Here is a 20,211-nt window from a genome sequence, read left to right on the forward strand (position 1 = left end):
GTAAATAAAATGGCAGCTCCTAGAAAAACAGTATGTCCATGGAGGGAATAAGTAATTGAAGTGGTGGATTGACCAGGGCACATACAAAAATGAAACAAAGGGACGTATTTAAAGTGGACTGCAACTTTGTTAATTTTTAATTATCTGTAACTGGAGGTTGAAGCTAAACCCTCTCAGAAAACCACAAAGCATTTACTTGTGTCTATTATGGTATTAAATTATCTCATTGCCATATAACTAATATCTAGGGCTGGACCTTTTCAGCCTATACACCTAGGTTTCAGCTCACCTTTGAATCTCCTTGACCTCCTACTGTGAGATGAAAGGAGAGTCCCCTCAGTTTGCAATAATTTAAATCTCCCCGTCTTCTTACAAGCTGTGAGTTCTACAAGCCATCTCCTGGGTCTTTCATTCATCTTCACCTCAGAGAGCTAGTCTCTTTCAGCATCTTACCCACATTTGACATCTACAACAAAGGATGCCAGCCAATGGCTTGGTGGCACCCCCACTACACTGTCTGGTGTCTGCTGCCTCCAATCTCTAAATTCTCCTCAACATGTATTGGTCCCTCTGCTTGTTAATCATACTCAGTCTTCCAAAAACAGTACATCCATTAGATAATATTTGACTGAATCCCTAGATTTTTACACTAATAAAAACTAAGCTCACCTGAATGCTGTTTGTTAGTCTTTTTATCCGCTTTTTCAGTTCTTCGTTTTCGTTTTCCATTTCTTCTTTTTCTCTTAGCCCTTTAGTAATGGCTTTTTGCTTTTTTTGAAGTTCTTGGTTTAAATCATCCATCTCATCTAACAAAGAGCGCTCTCTAGTTTTACTTACTTTAAGGGCATCTTTGAATTTTGTTAGTTGCTCATTTAATTCCTCTATATGAGTCTATAAAAATAAATTTTTAAAAAGTGTTAGTCAAGGTTGCCACCTAACAAAAACATATTGAGGTTAAGGAGGTATATTTCCTGGATTCCACAGACATTTCTCAAATCAGTTATTTCATATATTGTCAACTATATTTAAGTAATCTGTAAAGTAAAATGTGTTAAAATAATCACTTAGAAGATCATTTGTAAATTCCTATAAATCTGCTGATATGTTTAAGTAGCAAAAAGTCAGTTTGAAAAACATTTTTAAGTTTAAATTTAAATAAGTAAAATAAACAACCAAAATAATCAACGTTTGGGGTGTTTTTTTCTTAAATGGCAAAACCAAATTTATTTTCTGTGTTAAGAAAAAGCTGCCTTAGGTTGAACCTTTATATACCAAGTTTAAACCTGATGTAAGTGTTCTTATGTGTAAGTTCTAAAATTCTGAAGAAAAGATGTAGGCTAATTAGCGGCACTGTACGTACTTACACATTTTGTTTGATTATTTGTTTTAATATTTAAAAACAAATGTACACAATGTGCCCGATCCAACTCCCAATAAAGTCAATAGAAAGACTGTCATTCACTTCACTGGGAGTTGTATCAAACCTTATGACAGTACAACATTCATTATTATAATACTCAAAATGAAATTATAAACATTGTGTTCTCTTTTCAAATAAGAATACAATGTAGAACACAGTATAAGGAGGTTAATTAGTGCTTACCGTAAGCTCCTTTGTTTGTTTGTCAACAATCTGCTGAACATTCATGTATGCCTCTTTTTGTGATGCTACAGAAATAATCTGCTGTTCAGCATTAGCAGTCATTTCTGCTCGGAGCTCCAGAAGTGCTTTACTCAAAGCCTGAAAATATCAACAAATTCGTTTGTAAGTAAGCAAGTTGCTGAAAATGAATGTTAAAAAATTGCTAAAGGGAATTAAATTGTACTACCTTTTATGTTAAATTACCCATATGTATTCCATACTAACAGCACAATTCATATAATATTTTGGCCAGTTTCCATATGATTTACAATGATGAGCCACATTCACTGCTATGCTCTGATTGCTTTGCAATACTCTGGCAACACAAAAAATGCAGCTTAGTTGGCCATTTAAACTAAGTTAAAGGCTGTTTTGCATCACCAGAGTAGCATAAAGCAGCTGAAGTATATCGGTGAATCTGGCTCCAAAAATTACAGAGAAGTTAAATTCTACATCAAATTTCATTAATTTTTTGGTCCTTTTTCTACAGCAGGCTATACAGCCCTAATGAATCTCCACAGAAGGGCATCTTTCAGGTATTCTTTGTCCATCTCTTAAACTCACTAGTGGCACTTCTGAAAAAAAAGTTGTGGAAGTGTTTGCTATTCATAATTTTCATAGTTATTTGGTTTTACATCAACTTCTTGTCTCCATGATAGATGCTAAATAATAAAATAATTTTAAAATTACTTACTTTCTGTTGTTTCTCTTTTAAGGCTAACTGGTTCTTCAACCTTTCCACTAGGTTTTTCATTGTAGTTGTTGGCGCTCTATTATTTGCTTCTTTTTGGGCCGCTAATTCAGTTTTTACTTGCAGCAATTCATTCTCTATCTGCGATAACAGGTTTCTCAATTCATTTGCTTCATCTTTCAGTTTTTTCACTTCAGCTACATGCTTTTCTTCAAGCCTAGTACAACAAAGTAATAAATAGCAGTGTCAAGAAGTACTTAATTTAGTAAGATCCAGGTGGATTAGAAAAGACTGAAAAAATATTACACATTTTTTATAATTTCAGATTAGAGAATTATTGTGGTCCCACTTCCTGAATTAATACCAAACAGTGATCAAATGCACAGCACCAGTGGGACTACTCACATGAGTAAAGCAAGAAAGACTAGATAACAATTTCCTTTTCTTAAACATATCATATGGGCTAAATTTTCATGACTTTCATCTCTTTTGCATAGCAAGCCCAATATGTTGTTAAAAATATAAAAAAATATTTTTGACAGTTCAAAAAACTATGTTCAGAGCACCACAATTTCAATTTAAAAGGAAGTGTTCAATAATGCAACATTTATAATTGACCATTACATATTTTAAACAACAATTTTCAAATGACAGCCTTGATGACAATCCACAAAACAAATATTTTAAAGTTATACTTGTGGCTTTATAAATTATTAGGTTAGTTTCTTCAATCAAACCTTACATTCAGCAGTCATATTAACAAATTGTTGCTAAAGCATGTACAAGAAAGCTAACAGCATATTGGGCTGCAAGGAGCATTGCCAGCCAGATCAAAGTAAGTGACTATTTCCCTCTATTCAGCACCGGTGAGGCCACTTCTGGAGTATTGCGTCCAGTTTTGGGCCCTCCACTACAGAAAGAATGTGGACAAACTGGAGAGAGTCCAGCAGAGGGCAACAAAAAAATTAGAGGGCTGGGGCACATGACTTATGAAAAGAGGCTGAGGGAACTGGGGTTATTTAGTCTGCAGAAAAGAAGTGTGAGGGGGGATTTGATAGCAGCCTTCAACTATCTGAAGGGGGTTTCCAAAGAGGATGGAGCTGGGCTGTTCTCAGTGGTGGCAGATGACAGAACAAGGAGCACTGGTCTCAAGTTGCAGTGGGGGAGGTCTAGGTTGGATATTGGGGAAAACTATTTCACTAGGAGGGTGGTGAGGCACTGGAATGGGTTACCTAGGGAGGTGGTGGAATCTCCATTCTTAGAGGTTTTTAAGGTCCGGCTTGACAAAGCCCTGGCTAGGATGATTTAGTTGGAGATGGTCCTGCTTTGAGCAGGGGGGTTGGACTAGATCAGAGGTTCTCAACCTTTTTCTTTCTGAGGTCCACCTCAACATGCTACAAAAACAACAGGGCCTGGCAGGGGAAGGGGAGAGAGCGCGGGGCTCCGGGCCAGGGTCGGGGGACCCTTGGGCATAGGCATAGTTTTACTTCTATTTTCGGCGGGCAAAGACTGGTGGGACTCGAGCCAGCTCCATACAGCAGGGTCCAGGGAGGGAGCACCACCTCCAGACTCATTCAGGAGACCACCTAGCCTGTCTGGGCTGTGGGGGGATGCAACCAAAAAATATAACTCAAAGGGGGGGACTCAGTTCAAAAAGTTTGAAAACCGCTCAGGGTGCTCGGAGGGGGTAGCTAGGGGCTGTGTGAAGTGAGGATAATAGCTCAGGATGCAGACAGGCAGCTAGGGGCTGTGTGCGGGCAGGGGAGTAGCTCAGGGTGCAGGAGGGGGTAGCTCAGGATGCAGACAGGGGGCAGCTCAGGATGCAGACAGGGGGCAGCTAGGGGCTGTGTGCAGGCAGGGGGTAATTCCGGGTGCAGGCAGGGGGTAGCTAGGGGCTGTGTGCGGGCGGGAGGGCTCCCAGTGCAGCTTCCAGCTTCAGCGGGGGGTGGCGGGCACTGGGGCTCCCGACTTCAGCCCCCCGCTGCTCCTGGCTTGGGGAGTGAGGGGAGGGGTGCCAGCTTCAGCCCCACATCACTCCCAGCTGTGGGGAGGGGGACCGCCAGCTTCATCCCCACACCGCCTCCGGCTAGGGCCGGGGGGCTGCAGGTTTCAGCCCTGGAGCTCCGCAGACCCCTGAAAGGGCTCGCAGACCCCTGGTTGAGAAGCGCTGGATTAGATGACCTCCTGAGGTCTCTTCCAACTCTAATCTTCTGTTATTCTAATTCAATAAATGGTCTTAATACTAAATCTAAATACTTACTGAGCCTTGATGTTTTCAAACTCTTTGATTTTTAATAAAGTAAGTTGTTTTTGTTTCTCCAAATCACATGATGTTTTCTTTAATCTGCCTAGAAGTAAAGCGAGAGAGTTGTCCTGTTCTGCTACTGTTTGCTCCATCTCAGCCAAACGAATGAAATGTTTGTTGGTGGGAACTGATAAAGAAGGTTTTTTCATTAACTCCTATAAAAACAGAAAAATCATTCGTATTAAATATTCTACATCTTATACAGCAAAGTGCTGCAATTATTTCATTATGTTAAATTTGATCCCAAACATAACCAAGCAGCAACATTTACACTATATTCTATAACCAGTGATGTGACTCATAGCCACACTGAACATTGGTAAATGGTCTCTGTATCTGAAGAGTAGTTATATAACTGGTTAAATATAGGTGGTCAGTTTTTGAGAAACAGTGTCAAAGGCAAATCTTTAATTAGGGTTAGGAGCTTATTTTATTTACTATAGGACAGTGATTCTCAAACTTTAGCAACCCAAGGGCCCTCATTTTGATTTAAATTTTTTCACAGACCCCCAAGCTCCCCACTCAGCCCCAGACCCCACCCTCACTCCACCCCTTCTCCCAAGGCCCCTCCCCACCTTTTCCCACTCCTGCTCCATCCCTGCCCATCCTCTTCCTCGCCTCTTTCTTTCCCTTCCCCCAAGCACACTCCATCCCCACTCCTCCCCCTCCCTTCCAGCGCCTCCTGCATGCTGCTGAACAGCTGTTCCCCGGCGTGCAGGAGGCGCTGGGAGGGTGAGGGAGAAGTTGATTAGTGCGGCCCACAGATGCCCTGAAGTACCATTGAGGACCCCCAGGGGTCCACGGACCCCAGTTTCAGAAACTACTATAGAATATTAAAAAAGGAGAGAGAAAATGGAAGACATCAACCTCCTCACGGGCTCTCTATAGACTAGGATATGTTGAATTATGCACGTATACACTGAAGTACCAAATGTGTTGATTGACCCTTATTTCCTCACTCATCTTTCTCAAATTCTTTCAATTTCATTTTCACCAATAATAATGTAATGACAGTCCTACTTATTTACCTTGCTGTTTATACTATCTTGAACTAAAAAACTGCTCCTCTGGTATGGAGGATTAACATAATTTTCAAAATTTACAAAAAACAACATACAAACAGATATACAACACTGAACAAAATAATCCCCCATCCCAAACAAACCAACAAACCTACCAAAGCAGTTTGTTTGAATTTATTAAGTGAATTATCAGCTTGCAAATCTAGCTTCTGATGTAGAACCCGGAGGTCTTCTTCATGTTTCTTTGAGATTTCCTCTTGCTCCTATTAGCACAAAATGAACATTTTTTTTTTATTTCATGTATACATGCATGATACTCCAGAAATCCATGGAACTGGCGTACTTTCCATGCTAATTACTTGACTCTTTGAAACAGAATATGAGCTGAGGAAATCCTATCACTGGCAAGCAAATATAAGCACTAAGGAGTTAAAGTAATTTCATTATCCTGGCAATTTTTTCTAGGAGAGGAAAGAAAAAAAAAGTAAAAACCCAAAACTACATGAATGCAATGTTAAGTTAAGCCTCTCAATATGTTCAGATTTAAGTCATAGTATTACATTTTTCTGGAAGTGTGCGAATACCCTGAAAGAGAGAATTTTCCCTTCTTTAATTCTCAAACTGCAAGACAAAGCTTGGAGTTTGTAACATTCTGTACTCACCGGTTTTGTGTACATAGGTAGAGCATCAATCATAGAACACTCCTTATTCTGTCAGGCAGACCAAGGAGTATTTAATAAATTGATATGGTCATGCAGGAGCCACTGATTATGGGTCTGACTAAGGTACAAGACTCATGGAATCTCAAGAAAGGTGTTGAGCATATTTGCCTCTCTGCCTTCCTTTTATACGGTTTTCAGTGCTATCATACTTCCCAAAGAATCAGTATTCCTGCCTTTCCTGATTGTTCTCTCTACCATCTCCTTTAATATTGTCATTCTCTTCACCATTTCTTGTCTTTTCCATCTATTTATGCACCTCGTTTCCTCATCAAACTGGCATCTTTAACAAACTTTAAATTCATCTTAAAGAATTTTTTTAAGTTCTTATACAGCTAATGAATAAAATGTTTTCATAACTGCAACCACAGGTCACAATCCTGTAATGAGACCTGTGCAAGAGTCTACCCATGTAAGATCGCTGCATGCATGATCTGAGCCATAATGAACCGCTACAGCACAGAATTCTGTTTGGTTTTTTTCAAGGAAAGTGCATGAAAAACAACCAAAATGTAGACTTATACTATTTGTTAACTGCAGACTTTGCTTCCTAGTCCTGCCATATTAAAGCAATTCCAAAGGAGAACTATCAGAAAATTTTTACATAAATAAATTTTTAAATACAAGAGGTTAAGAAAACCTGAACTTTGTGCAATGAGAAATTCATAATAAAGTCCCTGTTCTGCTCCTACTGAAGTCAATGGGAATTTTGCCAGGCCTCCACTGAAAGCAGGACTGAGCACAAAGTTAACTCAAACTCTTAAAAAAAAATAATACAAGATAACACAAAAAGTGTGTATACCTCTCTAGCTTTTGCAAGGAGATGCTGATACTTCTTCAACACTTCCTCCTTTTGATTTAGTCTTGCTTGCATATTTGTAATGGTTTGGTGGGCCATTTTCAGGGCATGATGGTGTTCTGGATCATCTTCCTTTCTACCTAGCTCAGCTATTATCTTCTCTCTTTCTGCTGTTGCAGGTAATCGAAGCCTTAGTTCATTTATAACTCTGTCTCTTGATAAAACATTTTGTTCTGCTTTCCACAGTGCAGTTTCTTTCTCTTTCAGTTTCTACAACAAAGGAAATTATTACTAATCTAATAGAAATATTACGTTTTAAAAAAGAAATGTGTCAGAATACGTCTAAATCGAATTACAAATCAAAAAATGGCGTTGTATTCAATTTTCCCTACTTGGGATTATTAGACACACTACACACCAATACAATTATAATTTGTATTTCTCTGTGCGGAATTTTCATAGCACAATGTATTTACATACCAAATTTATTAATAAAGTGTTTTTAAAGGATTAATTTTATATTTAGTGTTTGATAAGAAATCTATGTAACAGAGTCTCACTTTGGTACCCTTTCTTAAAGGAATTAGTGGTGCGATTTGTTAAATTTAACATAATGTTAATTAAATCAATTAATGCTACAGAATGCTAATTAAACCTAATTAGTACTAAGAAACCTAATTTTACACAATCTCAGCACCTTGAATATAAACTGTTTCCAATTCTCTTCCTGTTTGAGTTTTTTCATACCTAAAGAGCAACAGAAATTAGCTTTTCACAGTATTCAAACTATTCAGTGGTACTCTTTTCTTATAAATGCATGCCTCATATTACACATGTGAACATATTTATTCTTGTTCTATACATATGCTTTTAATAGTTTAGGTGTAGATTCATCTAATTACCTCTTCTAATAATTTGCAGGTTGCTTGAGTTTCTAGGATTGTTCGAATGTGCTCCCTAATTTTCCTCAAAGCTAGCTCAAGCTGCTGTGGAAGGGGCAAACTAGGATCTGGAACCAAACCTGTAGCATCTTCAAACTGCACAGAAAAGACAGATATGAACATTATTTCTCTGACAACTCTAATCAGCACACTTATTAATTTATTTAAAATAAATCAGTATAGGTACCTTTTGAGCAGTACTAAGTATTTCATTTTGCTGACGGTCATATACGTCTAGCTGACGTTCTAACTCTACTTCTCTCTGATCCCAAGCCATCTGCCGCTCTTCATAAAACTATAAAAAAAAAGCTTGATTAAAGAGATCTGCATTGAAATCCTGACCCACTGATGTAAATGAGAACATTACTATTCACTTCAACAGGACAAGGATTTCACCCCTACTTTAGAGAATTTGAAAGCAATTCCAATGTGCCATTGACGGCAATTCATCTTTAACTGTAACAGCATGGGATAACAGACATTTAAGTATCATACATCTTGTACTTGTCAGTTATGAGTTTTTTAAATGTAACAAAAGAATTTTAAAAATCATTAAATAAAACAGAAAATATATTGTTATTCTAACACCATGCAGAAGTTTATACCTTGCTCTGCTGTACAATTTCTTCTTCCAGACTGCTGATTGTACGCTCATATTCAGAAATGATATTATTCAAATATTTCATCTCTTCTTTTTGTTTGACTAACTCTCTATTCAGTTTAAGTTCCTGGAGACGAAGTTCTTCCATTTTCATATGCCATTCAATTACCTGTAAATAATAATAGTTCATACAGTTCATTATCATTATCATCTTAATCAGATGAAAAGAGCATTTAGGGAATTTGGATGTCTTTTCCAAAGTGAAACTAAGTTTGCAAAACAACCCACAAAAGTTGTATATAATGAACTATAACATTCAACTATATATATACACACACACTAACAGTAGCAATATCTATCACTTACATAAATCCCAAAATGCTCAAAAAACTTTACAGACTGATTGAAAACTAAATATCCCAAGGCCACTTTACCCACCATAGTAATACAAATGTCTTTAAATAGAGAATGCAATACTATACAATAGTTGGGACAGAAAATGAGAATGTCTTATTCAGTTGAAAGGTAACTATTTAGAAAAGGCAAAATATAATTACCCAAATAACAATTTGCCCCGGATGCCAGAGTTAACATCCCTACTTTTTTTTTTTTTTTTTTTTGGTAAAAGTGACATGGGATTTTTAATGGCCAAAAGTAGTTGGGACTTGTGCCAAAAGTGGGTAGCACGGTGCTTCCTATTTCATACTGTTTTGAATCTCTAATACCGCTTCCTACAGAATTTAAATTTGCTTTAGAGGCCTCCAATCAAAAGAAAAACAAGTCTGACCCTGCTTAGACTATGGGCTGGTCTACACTACCACGGCAAGTCAACTCAAGTTACACTACTTAAGTTACATGGATAATGTAACTGAAGTCGACGTAGCTTAGGTCAACTTACCGAGGTGTCTACACAACGCTGGGTCGACAGGAGACGCTCTGCCACTGACTTCCCTTACTCTTTTTGGGGAGGTGGAGCACGGGAGTTGACCAGAGAGTGCTCTGCGATCGATTTAGCAGGTCTTCCCCAGACCCGCTAAATCAACACAGCTGCATCGATCATAACAGTGCTGATCTACCAGTAAGCGTAGACATGGTCTTATATACCAACTAGTAAAGCTGGCCATTATCCTTTCTTTAGAAAACAAAACAAACAGATGTTACAATATTGCATATTCTGAAATCATGAAGGCACATATTAAAGCAAAAATTCAGCGTACAGAGTAGATTAAAGTTTTAATTAAACATATAAAAAATTAATGATTACTAAAAGCTATAAGATGTCAAACCTTTTGGGCTCCTCTTGTATCTTTCAGTGTGCCTATTAACTCTTCTAAACCTTTTACTTTTAATTCCATCTCCCTTGCTCTGTTCTCTATGTTTCGACGCTCTTCCTGAGCACGCTGGACTTCTTCCATGATTTTTAATTTGTCATTCTGTAGCTGAATCATGGTTTTAGAGAATTTTTCCTGTTGTGCCAAGGGCAGAGCACCACTAAACTGTCGCCGCAGAGATTGCACAGTCTGGCGTAGATGTTTGGCTCTATTTCTCCCTTCTAGTCGGGCATAGTATAATCCCTGCTCTTTGTCATCAAGCTTCTGTTCTAGGCGTAGATTATAAATCTCCATCTTTTGCAGTTTCATTGTAAGTGCTTCTAGCTTGCCCACAGCAGTGGTCTCACTAATCTGAAGAGCTACGATATGCTGGTGTAATTTTGCAATAAGAGCTTTTTCATCTGACTGCGCCTAAGCACCAAAATATATAACACAGACATTTTTTAAAATATAAAATTATTTATTGAAAATTAAAACATATGAAGTGTAAGTGATTACCACATTACAATGCCTAATGTTAATGGCAAAACTCTTCTGGGCATCAATGGAAGCAGCATCTGGCCTCACATCAATTCATGTTTTGTTCAGTATTACTTCTATAGCCAAAATAATAATAAAAAAAAATCTGTCTTTTCAAAAACAGATTTTAAAAATAATATTTCTCCAAAATATGATGAAAGCACTTCCTTAACCTAATATAAAAATATTCTATCCCTAACCCTTCCTCCCAAAATAAATCAGTTAACTATAAAGTTTTAACAAAGCAGGGCAGTACTGACCATACCTGATAGTCTAAAACTTGCATTCGAAGGGATTCCACTTCCTTCTCTCTGGATTGCTGCCGTGCGTCCAGAGCTGCAACTTGCATTTTGGCAATATCAGAAAGCTCCCTTAACCTAGTAGAGGGAAACAAGAATACTATACCAATTTAAAATATTAAATAATCCTTCAAGCTAAAATGGTGTCCAAGTTCCTTTACCAATAAAATGTTAAGCTCTACTACACAAAAGGTCCTGAAGAGAGGTGCTTATAGGCATCTCTCCCTCATATTAGGAGATTCAAAGTTAACATACTTTTCAGCATTTCCAGATCTTTTCCCCTCCCATATACAAGTATGGATGAGTAATTTGGATACTGTCCCCATTATTAAAGCTCCTGCTAATCTCTTCTCATGCCTATTTTGGAAATAAGGCTGAGGTTTATGGATCTGATTCTTCAGTTTCACTACTTACATCAATGGCAAACATCCCAGTTGACTTCAAGATTACAGGAGAAGACCTGTTACAAGAACCTTATTAAAAATGTCTTTACAAAAGTTTATAATTGCTCTATACAGAACAGAAAAAAACAAAAACAAACAGTAGAGAGGAGTCCTGGAAGGGGTATAGACTGTTTACACAGAGAGACCACTGTCCACAGTCACAATTATATTTCTAGGCCACAAATGTTAGTATGTCAATTCATAATTCATAATCTTGTGAAGTCAGAAAGATGAACTATTAATATCTTGTAGCATCTTTATAATCTCTGCAATTACATGGCATTGCAGATTTGCTTTTTACTTTTGGATATTTTGATACACAAAAGTCTTGATTAAGTATCTTCCACAACAAAACCAGTATTTGTCTTTTACTGCAAAAACAAAAGCCTAATATTACTTAAGAAAAACATATTTAGAAACAATTCATTTTACAGAATATATAATATTTATTTTCATGTCACTTCCTCTGCTATTTTTTACTGCAGACATTCTTATGAAAAAAAAAAAAAAGCTATTTGTTATGTCTGATGACAACTTTCAGATGGGTATAAATGAGAGAAGATTAATTCAAAGATCTTGTTTTGGGGCAAATATGACAACACTTAGGTAATGATATTTTAAATACTTTGTATAAACAGGATTCTTTCAAAATACTTTTTAAAAAAAATTCTCAATGAAGTATCAATTTATTTTCCAAAAATTAATATTTTTGTTTCCCCGCAGTACTTTCACCAGTTTTCTATATACACCTCTACCCCGATATAACGTGACCCAATAGAACACAAATTCGGATATAACGCGGTAAAGCAGTGCTCTGGGGGGGGGCAGGGCTGCGCACTCCAGCAGATCAAAGCAAGTTCAATATAACTCGGTTTCACCTATAACACGGTAAGATTTTTGGGCTGCCAAGGACAGCGTTATATTGGGGTAGAGGTGTACTTGATAAGGATGCAACAAAGGGAACAAATTATTGTTTTGCTAATTTGTCTGAAATATTTTAATAACCACAAAAAGTTGTTGTATCTAATTAAGGCCCTTATGCAGGAAAGCATTTAAGCACCTGCTTACATTCATGCCTATTGAGGACAGCACATAAGCATTTGCTTAAGTCCCATCAGAATCAGTGTTCTTCTAAATCAGATTCTTTATGTAATGCTTCATCTAAAATTCCAGGTTTAGAATATATAAAGACAGATGAAAATTGTTTTACTATTAATGTAGAAGCAACATATATCTGTATAATTCAAATTATGGAATACTTCCAAACATACTGTAATACTAAATTTGGTACTTCTGCACTTACTTTGATACCTCAATCTTCAGTTCCATTTCACTCTTCTCTAGCTCCATGATTTTTCGTCTATCCACATCACTTATTGCTTTACTCACACTGTTTGTCAGTTCATCTCTTAATGCCTGTTCCACCTTTTGTGCCTCGAGGTTGATTTTAGTAAGCTAAAAAAAACCCCACAGTATATTTGCTTAATGTATTTGGCAAAGGCATACAATATATTTTTAGTCAGCACAAAATGTTGTGAAGTTGTATTTAATGAAACTGTTTCCTCTCAGTTTCTTCCTTTGGTTTTCTTTTGTTCTCCTCTGAAACATTCAACTTCTTGCTTACAACATCACATGCACATCAGAGTAGCTATGCAGGCATCCATACAACAAAGTATTCTAAAAGAAAACCAATGTTTTCAGTTTCCTGAAACAGTGAAAGCAAAAACACTAACAATAAAATGGGATAGAAAAAGGGAACAATCCTTGGACTATAAACTCTTCAAGACAGGGATTCTCTTTGTTATATGTTTGCACAATGCCTAGAACAAGGGTGCTGGTACTACAAATAATAAATAATAAGAAGATGACTCACTGAGTAGTGTATTTATATTACCATTACTAGCCAGCATTTTCACAATAATGCGACTAGTCATTTTGTTGCTCAATTCGAGACACAGAATCATAGAAGATTAGAGTTGGAAGAGAGCTCAGGAGATCATCTAGTCCAACCACCTGCTCAAAGCAGGACCAATCCCAACTAAATCATCTCAGCCAGAGCTTCACCACCCTCCTAGTGAAAAAAGTTTTCCTAATATCCAACGTAAACCTCCCCCACTGCAACTTGTGACCATTGGTCCTTGTTTTGTCATTTGCCACCACTGAGAACAGCCTAGCTCCATCCTCTTTGGAATTCCGCTTCTCAAAAGGGCCAGAATTTAGGAGAGTTAGTGCTCAACAATTCCTGAAAATCAGGTCCCTTGAAGAAGTCTCAAACTGGGCACCAAAAACTGAAGCACCCAAGGTCACTAGTCACTTTTTAAAATCAAATAACTTTGGGCCAAGACAGATTTCTGCAGGGCCTGAAGTGGCATAGCAGAAAGTCCATGACAGTCACTGATGATCACGGAAAAAATAGCAGAAAACAGTTTATATCTGTTAGACATTGGGAACAGAAAGATCAAGAACTGTGATTTTTGCAAAAATCTGGTTGCCAAGGAACTAACAAGGTTTTGCAATATGCCCACTGTGTGAGAGTCATATTATATCAGCATTAATTTTATAGTGAATAACTAAGTTCTGAAATAAATTACTGACAAATAAATATATTACATATTAAATATCTCTCTTCAAGCAAAAACCTATTTACAAGCAGCTACATTTTGATAAGTAAACCTATCTATCAAAAAAGGCACCAATGGTAGGTATATAATAGAGCAACACACCAAAAAGCTCAAAGTGCATTTCTAGGATGTAATTGACAAATTATTTAATTACATTTCTTTATACCTCAGCAAACTTCGTTTCCAGTTCAAAGTTACGTTCCTCCACTTGCTTTAAAGTGTTCCTTAAATGTTCATACATTCGATGCGAGTGTTCAGCTCTCTGTCTTTCATTTAGTTCCTTCATTTCCAGCACAGTGATTTTCTTAGAAATAGAAACAATCTCACTGTTGGTAATTGCTTTTGTGGCCTTGTCATTGGCATTGTCACTCCCTATGTTCAATAATATTTTCATTAGGCTTAACAAGGTTTTTAAATTAGAAAAACAAAAATACAACTTCTTAAAGTAGCACAAGTACTTTTGATTTACCTCTGTAAGGAACCAGAACACCTAAACAGTTTCTGGAATTGGAAGAGCTAGGCATTTAACTAGTCTTCCCTCATCACACATCAGAAATCTAAAAAAATCTTATCCATTTTTAAGAAAACATTAGCTATGTAAGAAGATTCCAGGATTATCATGCTGTCCATGTGTCACTCTGAAGTCTAGAATATTTGTTGAGGTAGTGTAAAATGATGGAAAGAGCTAAAAGTATGGTTGAGAGCTCTTTTTGTTCAGACTAGAACATAAGAATCTAAAAATAGCCATACTGGGCCAGACTATGCCAGTATCCTGTCTTCCAACAGTGGCCAGGTGCCTCAGAGGGAATTAATAGAACAGGGTAATTATCAAGAGATCCATCCAGTCCCAACTTCTGACAATCAGAGGCTAGGGACACCCAGAGCACAAGATTACATCCTTAACCATCTTGGCTAATAGAAAAGTTCCTGAAGGATTGGTCCATCAATGGCAATTCTTTTTTGAACCCAGTTATACTTTTGGCCTTCACAACATCCCCTGGCAACCAGTTCTACATGTTGACTGGGTGTTGTGTGAAGAAATACTTCCCTTTGGTTATTTTAAAGCTGTTGTCTATTAATGTTGTTGGGTAATCCCTGGTTCTTATATTATGTGAAGGTGTAAATGACACTTATTTACTTTCTCCACACCATTCATGATTTTATAGACCTCTATCATATCCCCTGTTATTCGTCTCTTTTCCAAGATGACCAGTCCCAGTCTTTTTAATCTCTCCTCTTGTGGAAACTGTTCCATACCCTCAGTCATTTTGTTGCCCTTCTCTGTACCTTTTCCAATTCTAATGTATCTTTTTTGAAATAGGGCAAACAGAACTGCACGCAGTAATCAAAGTGTAGGCGTACCACAGGTTCAATCATCACTGGGATTTGCTGTCTGTTACTGTCCAATTTTTAAGTTCTCAGCCATTTTCAGCATTTGTACACGTTATGAATTAAATCCCTATGACAACATGGGATTTCACTTAGTAATTAATATCACAGGCACAACAGCGATCATCATAATTAGGACTGCATATCCATTTTCAATGTAACCTCTCATTTTTAGTCACTCAACTAGCAAATAACTGGCAGAAAATGAATAAAACACAAAGTGAACAAACAAGTGCAGAAGAGACGACTAAATAAGAGAGAAATCGGGGAAGCAAGTTGGACCCATGCAATGGTGCAGTTATTGAGAACATGAAAGTAGTATATTGAAGTTTCAAAATCCAGGCAGAGGAAACCACTGTCCTGCAAACCACCTGTCTGGTTACTTGACTGATGTTCCAATCAGGACCCAGGGCCTCTGAATCAGATTCAACTGAGGCCACCTAAAAAGTCCCAATCTTTAATCCCAACCTTTAGTCCACTTGAAGGGAGGGTGACTGAAAGCTGTTGGCACCACTGGGAACCAGCAATTCCCCTGTGAGAGAACCAGGTGGTTCAGCAGCTGCTGGGTCAGAACGTATCTGCCCTGGGAGTGTACGGTCAAAGAGGAAAGAAGAGCCAGAACTGGCCACCTCACCAAGTCCACCTGCCATCAAGGCAGTGAAAAAGCATTGTTAAAAATGTTTTCTGGATTTCAAGCTTTAACAAAATAATAGTATAGCTAACCTTACTAACTAATAAAAGTCTATTCTATTTGGAAAATACCAGCCAAGAGGTTCTCTAAAAGACTAAAATAATCCTAAACTTGAGTAAGGTTTTTGCATTAAAATTTTCTTAACCTCTGAATGAAGAGGAAATACATTATAATTTAATCTAAAGTTTCCTAATGGTATTTTGTTTTCAATCTTTATAAAAAATTAGTTTTTCAAAGGAAATATGATATGTTCTTTACTGATATGAAATAGCTTTTATACTTGCCCAACTTAGTTGTTTGGTCCCAAGCTTGTTCTACAGTGTGAAGTTTTTCTTTTGTGATCTCAAGTTCTTTATTTAATGAATTTATCTGTTCCTTCAAGGATGCATTCTCACTCTGTATGGCAGAGACAATGTAATAGAGCAATACAACAGTAATGTGGTTGATGGTTAAAATATTATGCTTTGGCATAACTTATTAACTCATAATAGAGAGGCCTATGGTATCCAGTTTTTATACAATAATCAAAATGTTTGTCTTTGGCCTGTGTATGTTGTATGCTTCTATTTACCAGGCATTTTTATCAACAAAATGTTAAACTCAAAGACTAGGTACACGATGCCCAAGACTTAAAAACCAAAACCGAAATCCTTTATTGGTATTTTAAAATGTTCCCTCTCTCCCAGACCAAATGATGGCTGAAACTAATGCTTTAAACCAGTACAACTAATAGGATCTTTATGTTGCTTTAAATGTTCATGATTAATTCCAAAAGAAACAAAAAGGAGGAAAGGATTGCCAACTCTTATTTTAATTGGGTTAGTTTGCAAACACATTTCACACAATTTGTTCATGCTGAGAAGTGCTTCTTAGTTTCGGACCTTTCAGATTACTGGGATAAACAAAATAAATAAACTTTTCTCTCAGTAAAAAAAAAAAAAAACAAAAAAACAACAACCCATCTTAGGGAAACACTCATTCTGCGGTTACCAATTATACATACATTTCAGGCTGTATGTATCCATACATACAGCCTGAAAACAATGTCTGGAGTAACTGGCTACCTAGCACCTGTGGGCTAAATTGTCATTACCCTCAGAAAAATCAGTGGACAGGGTTATTACAAAGTTTTACCTTATGAGATGCTCCTCTGGTGGGATTAAATGGAAGGAGAGGGCAGGGATTTTTGAAGAGAAAAGAGAACCCCCACTTCAGTATGGAGAAAAACGTTTTCAGGAATAGTTGCAGTTTCATTGGTCCCTATATCACACTGTGACCATATTTTCTAAATCAAAACGTAGGTCATTTTTGTTGTGACATTTTTACAGCATTATCTTTTTGAATGGTTATTTCACAAATGTACATTTGAAAAATATATATGCTGGTATCACTACTGCCAGCTTCTGACTCAGGAATGTGTTATTCTTCCATGGAGCAGGAGATTGTTTCAAATAACTCAGTATTTGAATTTATCATGAAACACTGGATAAGAGTCATTAACATTCCTTTGGAAGAAAACATAGCTTTGGTTGCCTGATAAACTGAAAAAAACAGGACATTTCAAGTGTTTTTCAAAAAAAGTTTGTGGGACACCAGGAGCTTCATATGAAAAACAGGGACTATACCAGTTAAAGTCATCTCTTTACCAACAACACTGACAGTGGCTGGGTTCCCTTTGATTGCTCAATAACAATTACAGAAAAGACAGCTTTACAATTTGGTGCTTTCCTGCCTAGACTTTGCTCTGAGTCCCTGAACTAACTTATTCACCGTCTCTCTCAGGTTTTTCTAAAATTGCTTATCACTTTGGTGCTTAAGTGAAATATGACAGCTCTTTTCCTTCACTCCCTCCAGCTCATATACTTTTCCCATAGTCACATGATTGCTTATTGCTGGTTCAGTTGCATTTGTCACTTCGGGTTTATCATTTTTGGTACTCTCAAACATATCTTATAAAAAATTATAACTAAATTCCTTCTGATTTTTAAAGGTTTAATGTTGAGAATCACTTCTTACAGTTTATGAAGTTTAAACTTTACTTAAAATTAAAATTGTTAGCTGAAATCAGCATTTCTGAGCTTGAACAGTGACACAGGCTGAAACAGAGCGGGAGCCTCAATGTCAGATATTGTAAACCTGTCTTCTTCTTTTATACCAATTTAAATACTGAGAAAAGCTGTATTACATATTTCCATGTATATGAATCTCTTATTGTGAGGAGCTCCAGCAATGGGACTTCCATAGGAGTAAGGTGATGGAAGAGGGTATGGTGTTACAGCAGCTACAGTGCTCTCCTCTTCTTAGGGCTGGTCTACACCAGCAACTTACATAAGCATAGCTATATCTCTCAGGGGTGTGAAAAATCCATACCTCTGAGTGACATAGCTATGCTGACCTAAGCCCTGATATAGACAGTGTTAGGTTGAAGGAAGAATTCTGGGAGGTGGATTTACTACAGCAACAGAAAAACCCCTCCCATTGCTGTAGTGAGTGTCTACACTGAAGCGCTACAGAGGTGCAGTTGCAGACATACCCTTAGTGGACCCAAGGGGGACAATCTGGCCCTATATATTTATATCTTTCTTCAACATAACAAAATGTGGTTATTTCCATAACGGTCAAGAGTATCAAGTAACATTACCTCCATGTGCTCCAAGTTAGTTGTTCTCTGGACAAGCAAGTTATCTTTTTGTAGCATATCCCTGTATTTAGCAGTTAACTCATTATACTGCTTATTAGCCAGTTCTAGCTCAGACAGAGGCACACTGTCATCCAAACCTTTTTGCAGAGCTGCAATCTTAAAGCTTGCCATTTCCTATGAAAATAATTATATTATATTGGTTTTCTGTATACTTGAAGCTTTTAAATTGCTACCATTCTCCTAAATCATATACACACACAGCGAAAGCAATGCTTGCTTCTTTGCCAAATATATCTGATACTAATATAAAAATAGTTTTGTAAGGACAATTATTTCACTATTACTTTTCGAACCTGGTCTGCCCCCACCTTTTTTTTCTATTTAAGAGATAAATTTCAAAATAGTTCAGTAACTATTTATTGTAACAAAAGAGAAGAGAAAAACTGTCTCACAAGGAACAGAGCATTTTGAGACATAAATTAAATATGAGACTATAACAATATCAGTTATGCCATTGCAAATCTAGCAGTTTGCCTAGGAAGCTGAACACTTTGCCTAAAAGAACGGGGCTATGTTGTATTTGGCCCTTTTTAAAATCCCAGCCTTGATTCTTAATTTTATGTATCACCTGTGGGTGTAACATATCAATACCCAGTGCTGTGTTTACTTTTCTCATAGCCACATGATTGCTTATTGCTGGTTCAGTTGCATTTGTCATCTCCAGTTTATAATTTTTGATACTCACAAACATATCTTTAAAGATTTAATGCTGAGACTCACTTCTTACAGTTTATGAAGTTTAAACTGTACTTAAAATTAAAATAGTTAGCTGAAATCAGCACTTCTGAACCTGAACAATGACACAGGCTGAAACAGAGCGGGAGATTCAATGTCAGATATTGTAAACCTGTTTTCTTCTTTGATACCAATTTGAATACTGAGAAAAGCTGTATTACATATTCTCATGTATACATATTAACATGCTATTTACATGTTAAAATATTCAACATCTAAATAGCAAAGTTCTTCTGACTGGTTAACCAGTATTATGGCAAGGTATAATCTGTTTAATAATCTCTGATATTGTGCTTCTATTCTTCCAAAATCACAATCATGTCTTTTTTCCAATCAAACTAGCAGCAGGAGACTCCAAAATGCCAATTTTAACTTAAATAAATAAATGGAATTCACAAATGTCTCCAATTCGGTGTTCACCTTTCAGAATGTCGTACAATTCAAAATGAATGAAGTTTTAAGACAAAAGATATACCACAAAAGCCATACCTTGAATCGCTGCAAGTGTCCAATCTTTTCTCCAACTGCAGTCTCCATTGATGTTAGTTCAGCCTTTTGTTTCTCATTTTCTTTTCTAAGATGCCGTTCCATTTCAAGTAAAGTTGTATATTGTCTTGTCAGTGACCGTTCGTTCACTCGCAAGACGGTCATTTTTCTACTGTTTTCTGCAAGTAGTTTTTTGGTTTCATCCGTACCCAGCTGAAGTGCATCCAGTAAATTCTATAAAAATCAATAAAATATTATTACTGTTGGGCTGAAATA

General features: G+C 36.9%; 1 protein-coding gene across 1 annotated transcript in view; it reads right to left on the minus strand.

The window, feature by feature from the left end:
• The window catches only part of CEP290 (centrosomal protein 290), a 101,255-nt gene that overhangs the window by 25,453 nt on the left and 55,591 nt on the right, over positions 1–20,211 (minus strand). The window contains exons 27-42 of the mRNA XM_044980233.1: positions 19,939–20,169; positions 18,655–18,828; positions 16,294–16,409; positions 14,100–14,301; positions 12,616–12,767; positions 10,836–10,947; positions 10,007–10,462; positions 8,725–8,889; positions 8,307–8,414; positions 8,081–8,215; positions 7,182–7,448; positions 5,816–5,923; positions 4,594–4,793; positions 2,337–2,550; positions 1,604–1,741; positions 670–891 (exon numbers count right to left, since the gene is read on the minus strand). Coding sequence (XP_044836168.1) covers positions 670–891; positions 1,604–1,741; positions 2,337–2,550; positions 4,594–4,793; positions 5,816–5,923; positions 7,182–7,448; positions 8,081–8,215; positions 8,307–8,414; positions 8,725–8,889; positions 10,007–10,462; positions 10,836–10,947; positions 12,616–12,767; positions 14,100–14,301; positions 16,294–16,409; positions 18,655–18,828; positions 19,939–20,169 — 3,000 coding nt within the window. The remainder of the gene's footprint in view (positions 1–669; positions 892–1,603; positions 1,742–2,336; positions 2,551–4,593; positions 4,794–5,815; positions 5,924–7,181; positions 7,449–8,080; positions 8,216–8,306; positions 8,415–8,724; positions 8,890–10,006; positions 10,463–10,835; positions 10,948–12,615; positions 12,768–14,099; positions 14,302–16,293; positions 16,410–18,654; positions 18,829–19,938; positions 20,170–20,211) is intronic.

This window comes from Mauremys mutica, chromosome 1 (assembly GCF_020497125.1).
Source record: "Mauremys mutica isolate MM-2020 ecotype Southern chromosome 1, ASM2049712v1, whole genome shotgun sequence".
NCBI lineage: Eukaryota > Metazoa > Chordata > Testudines > Geoemydidae > Mauremys > Mauremys mutica.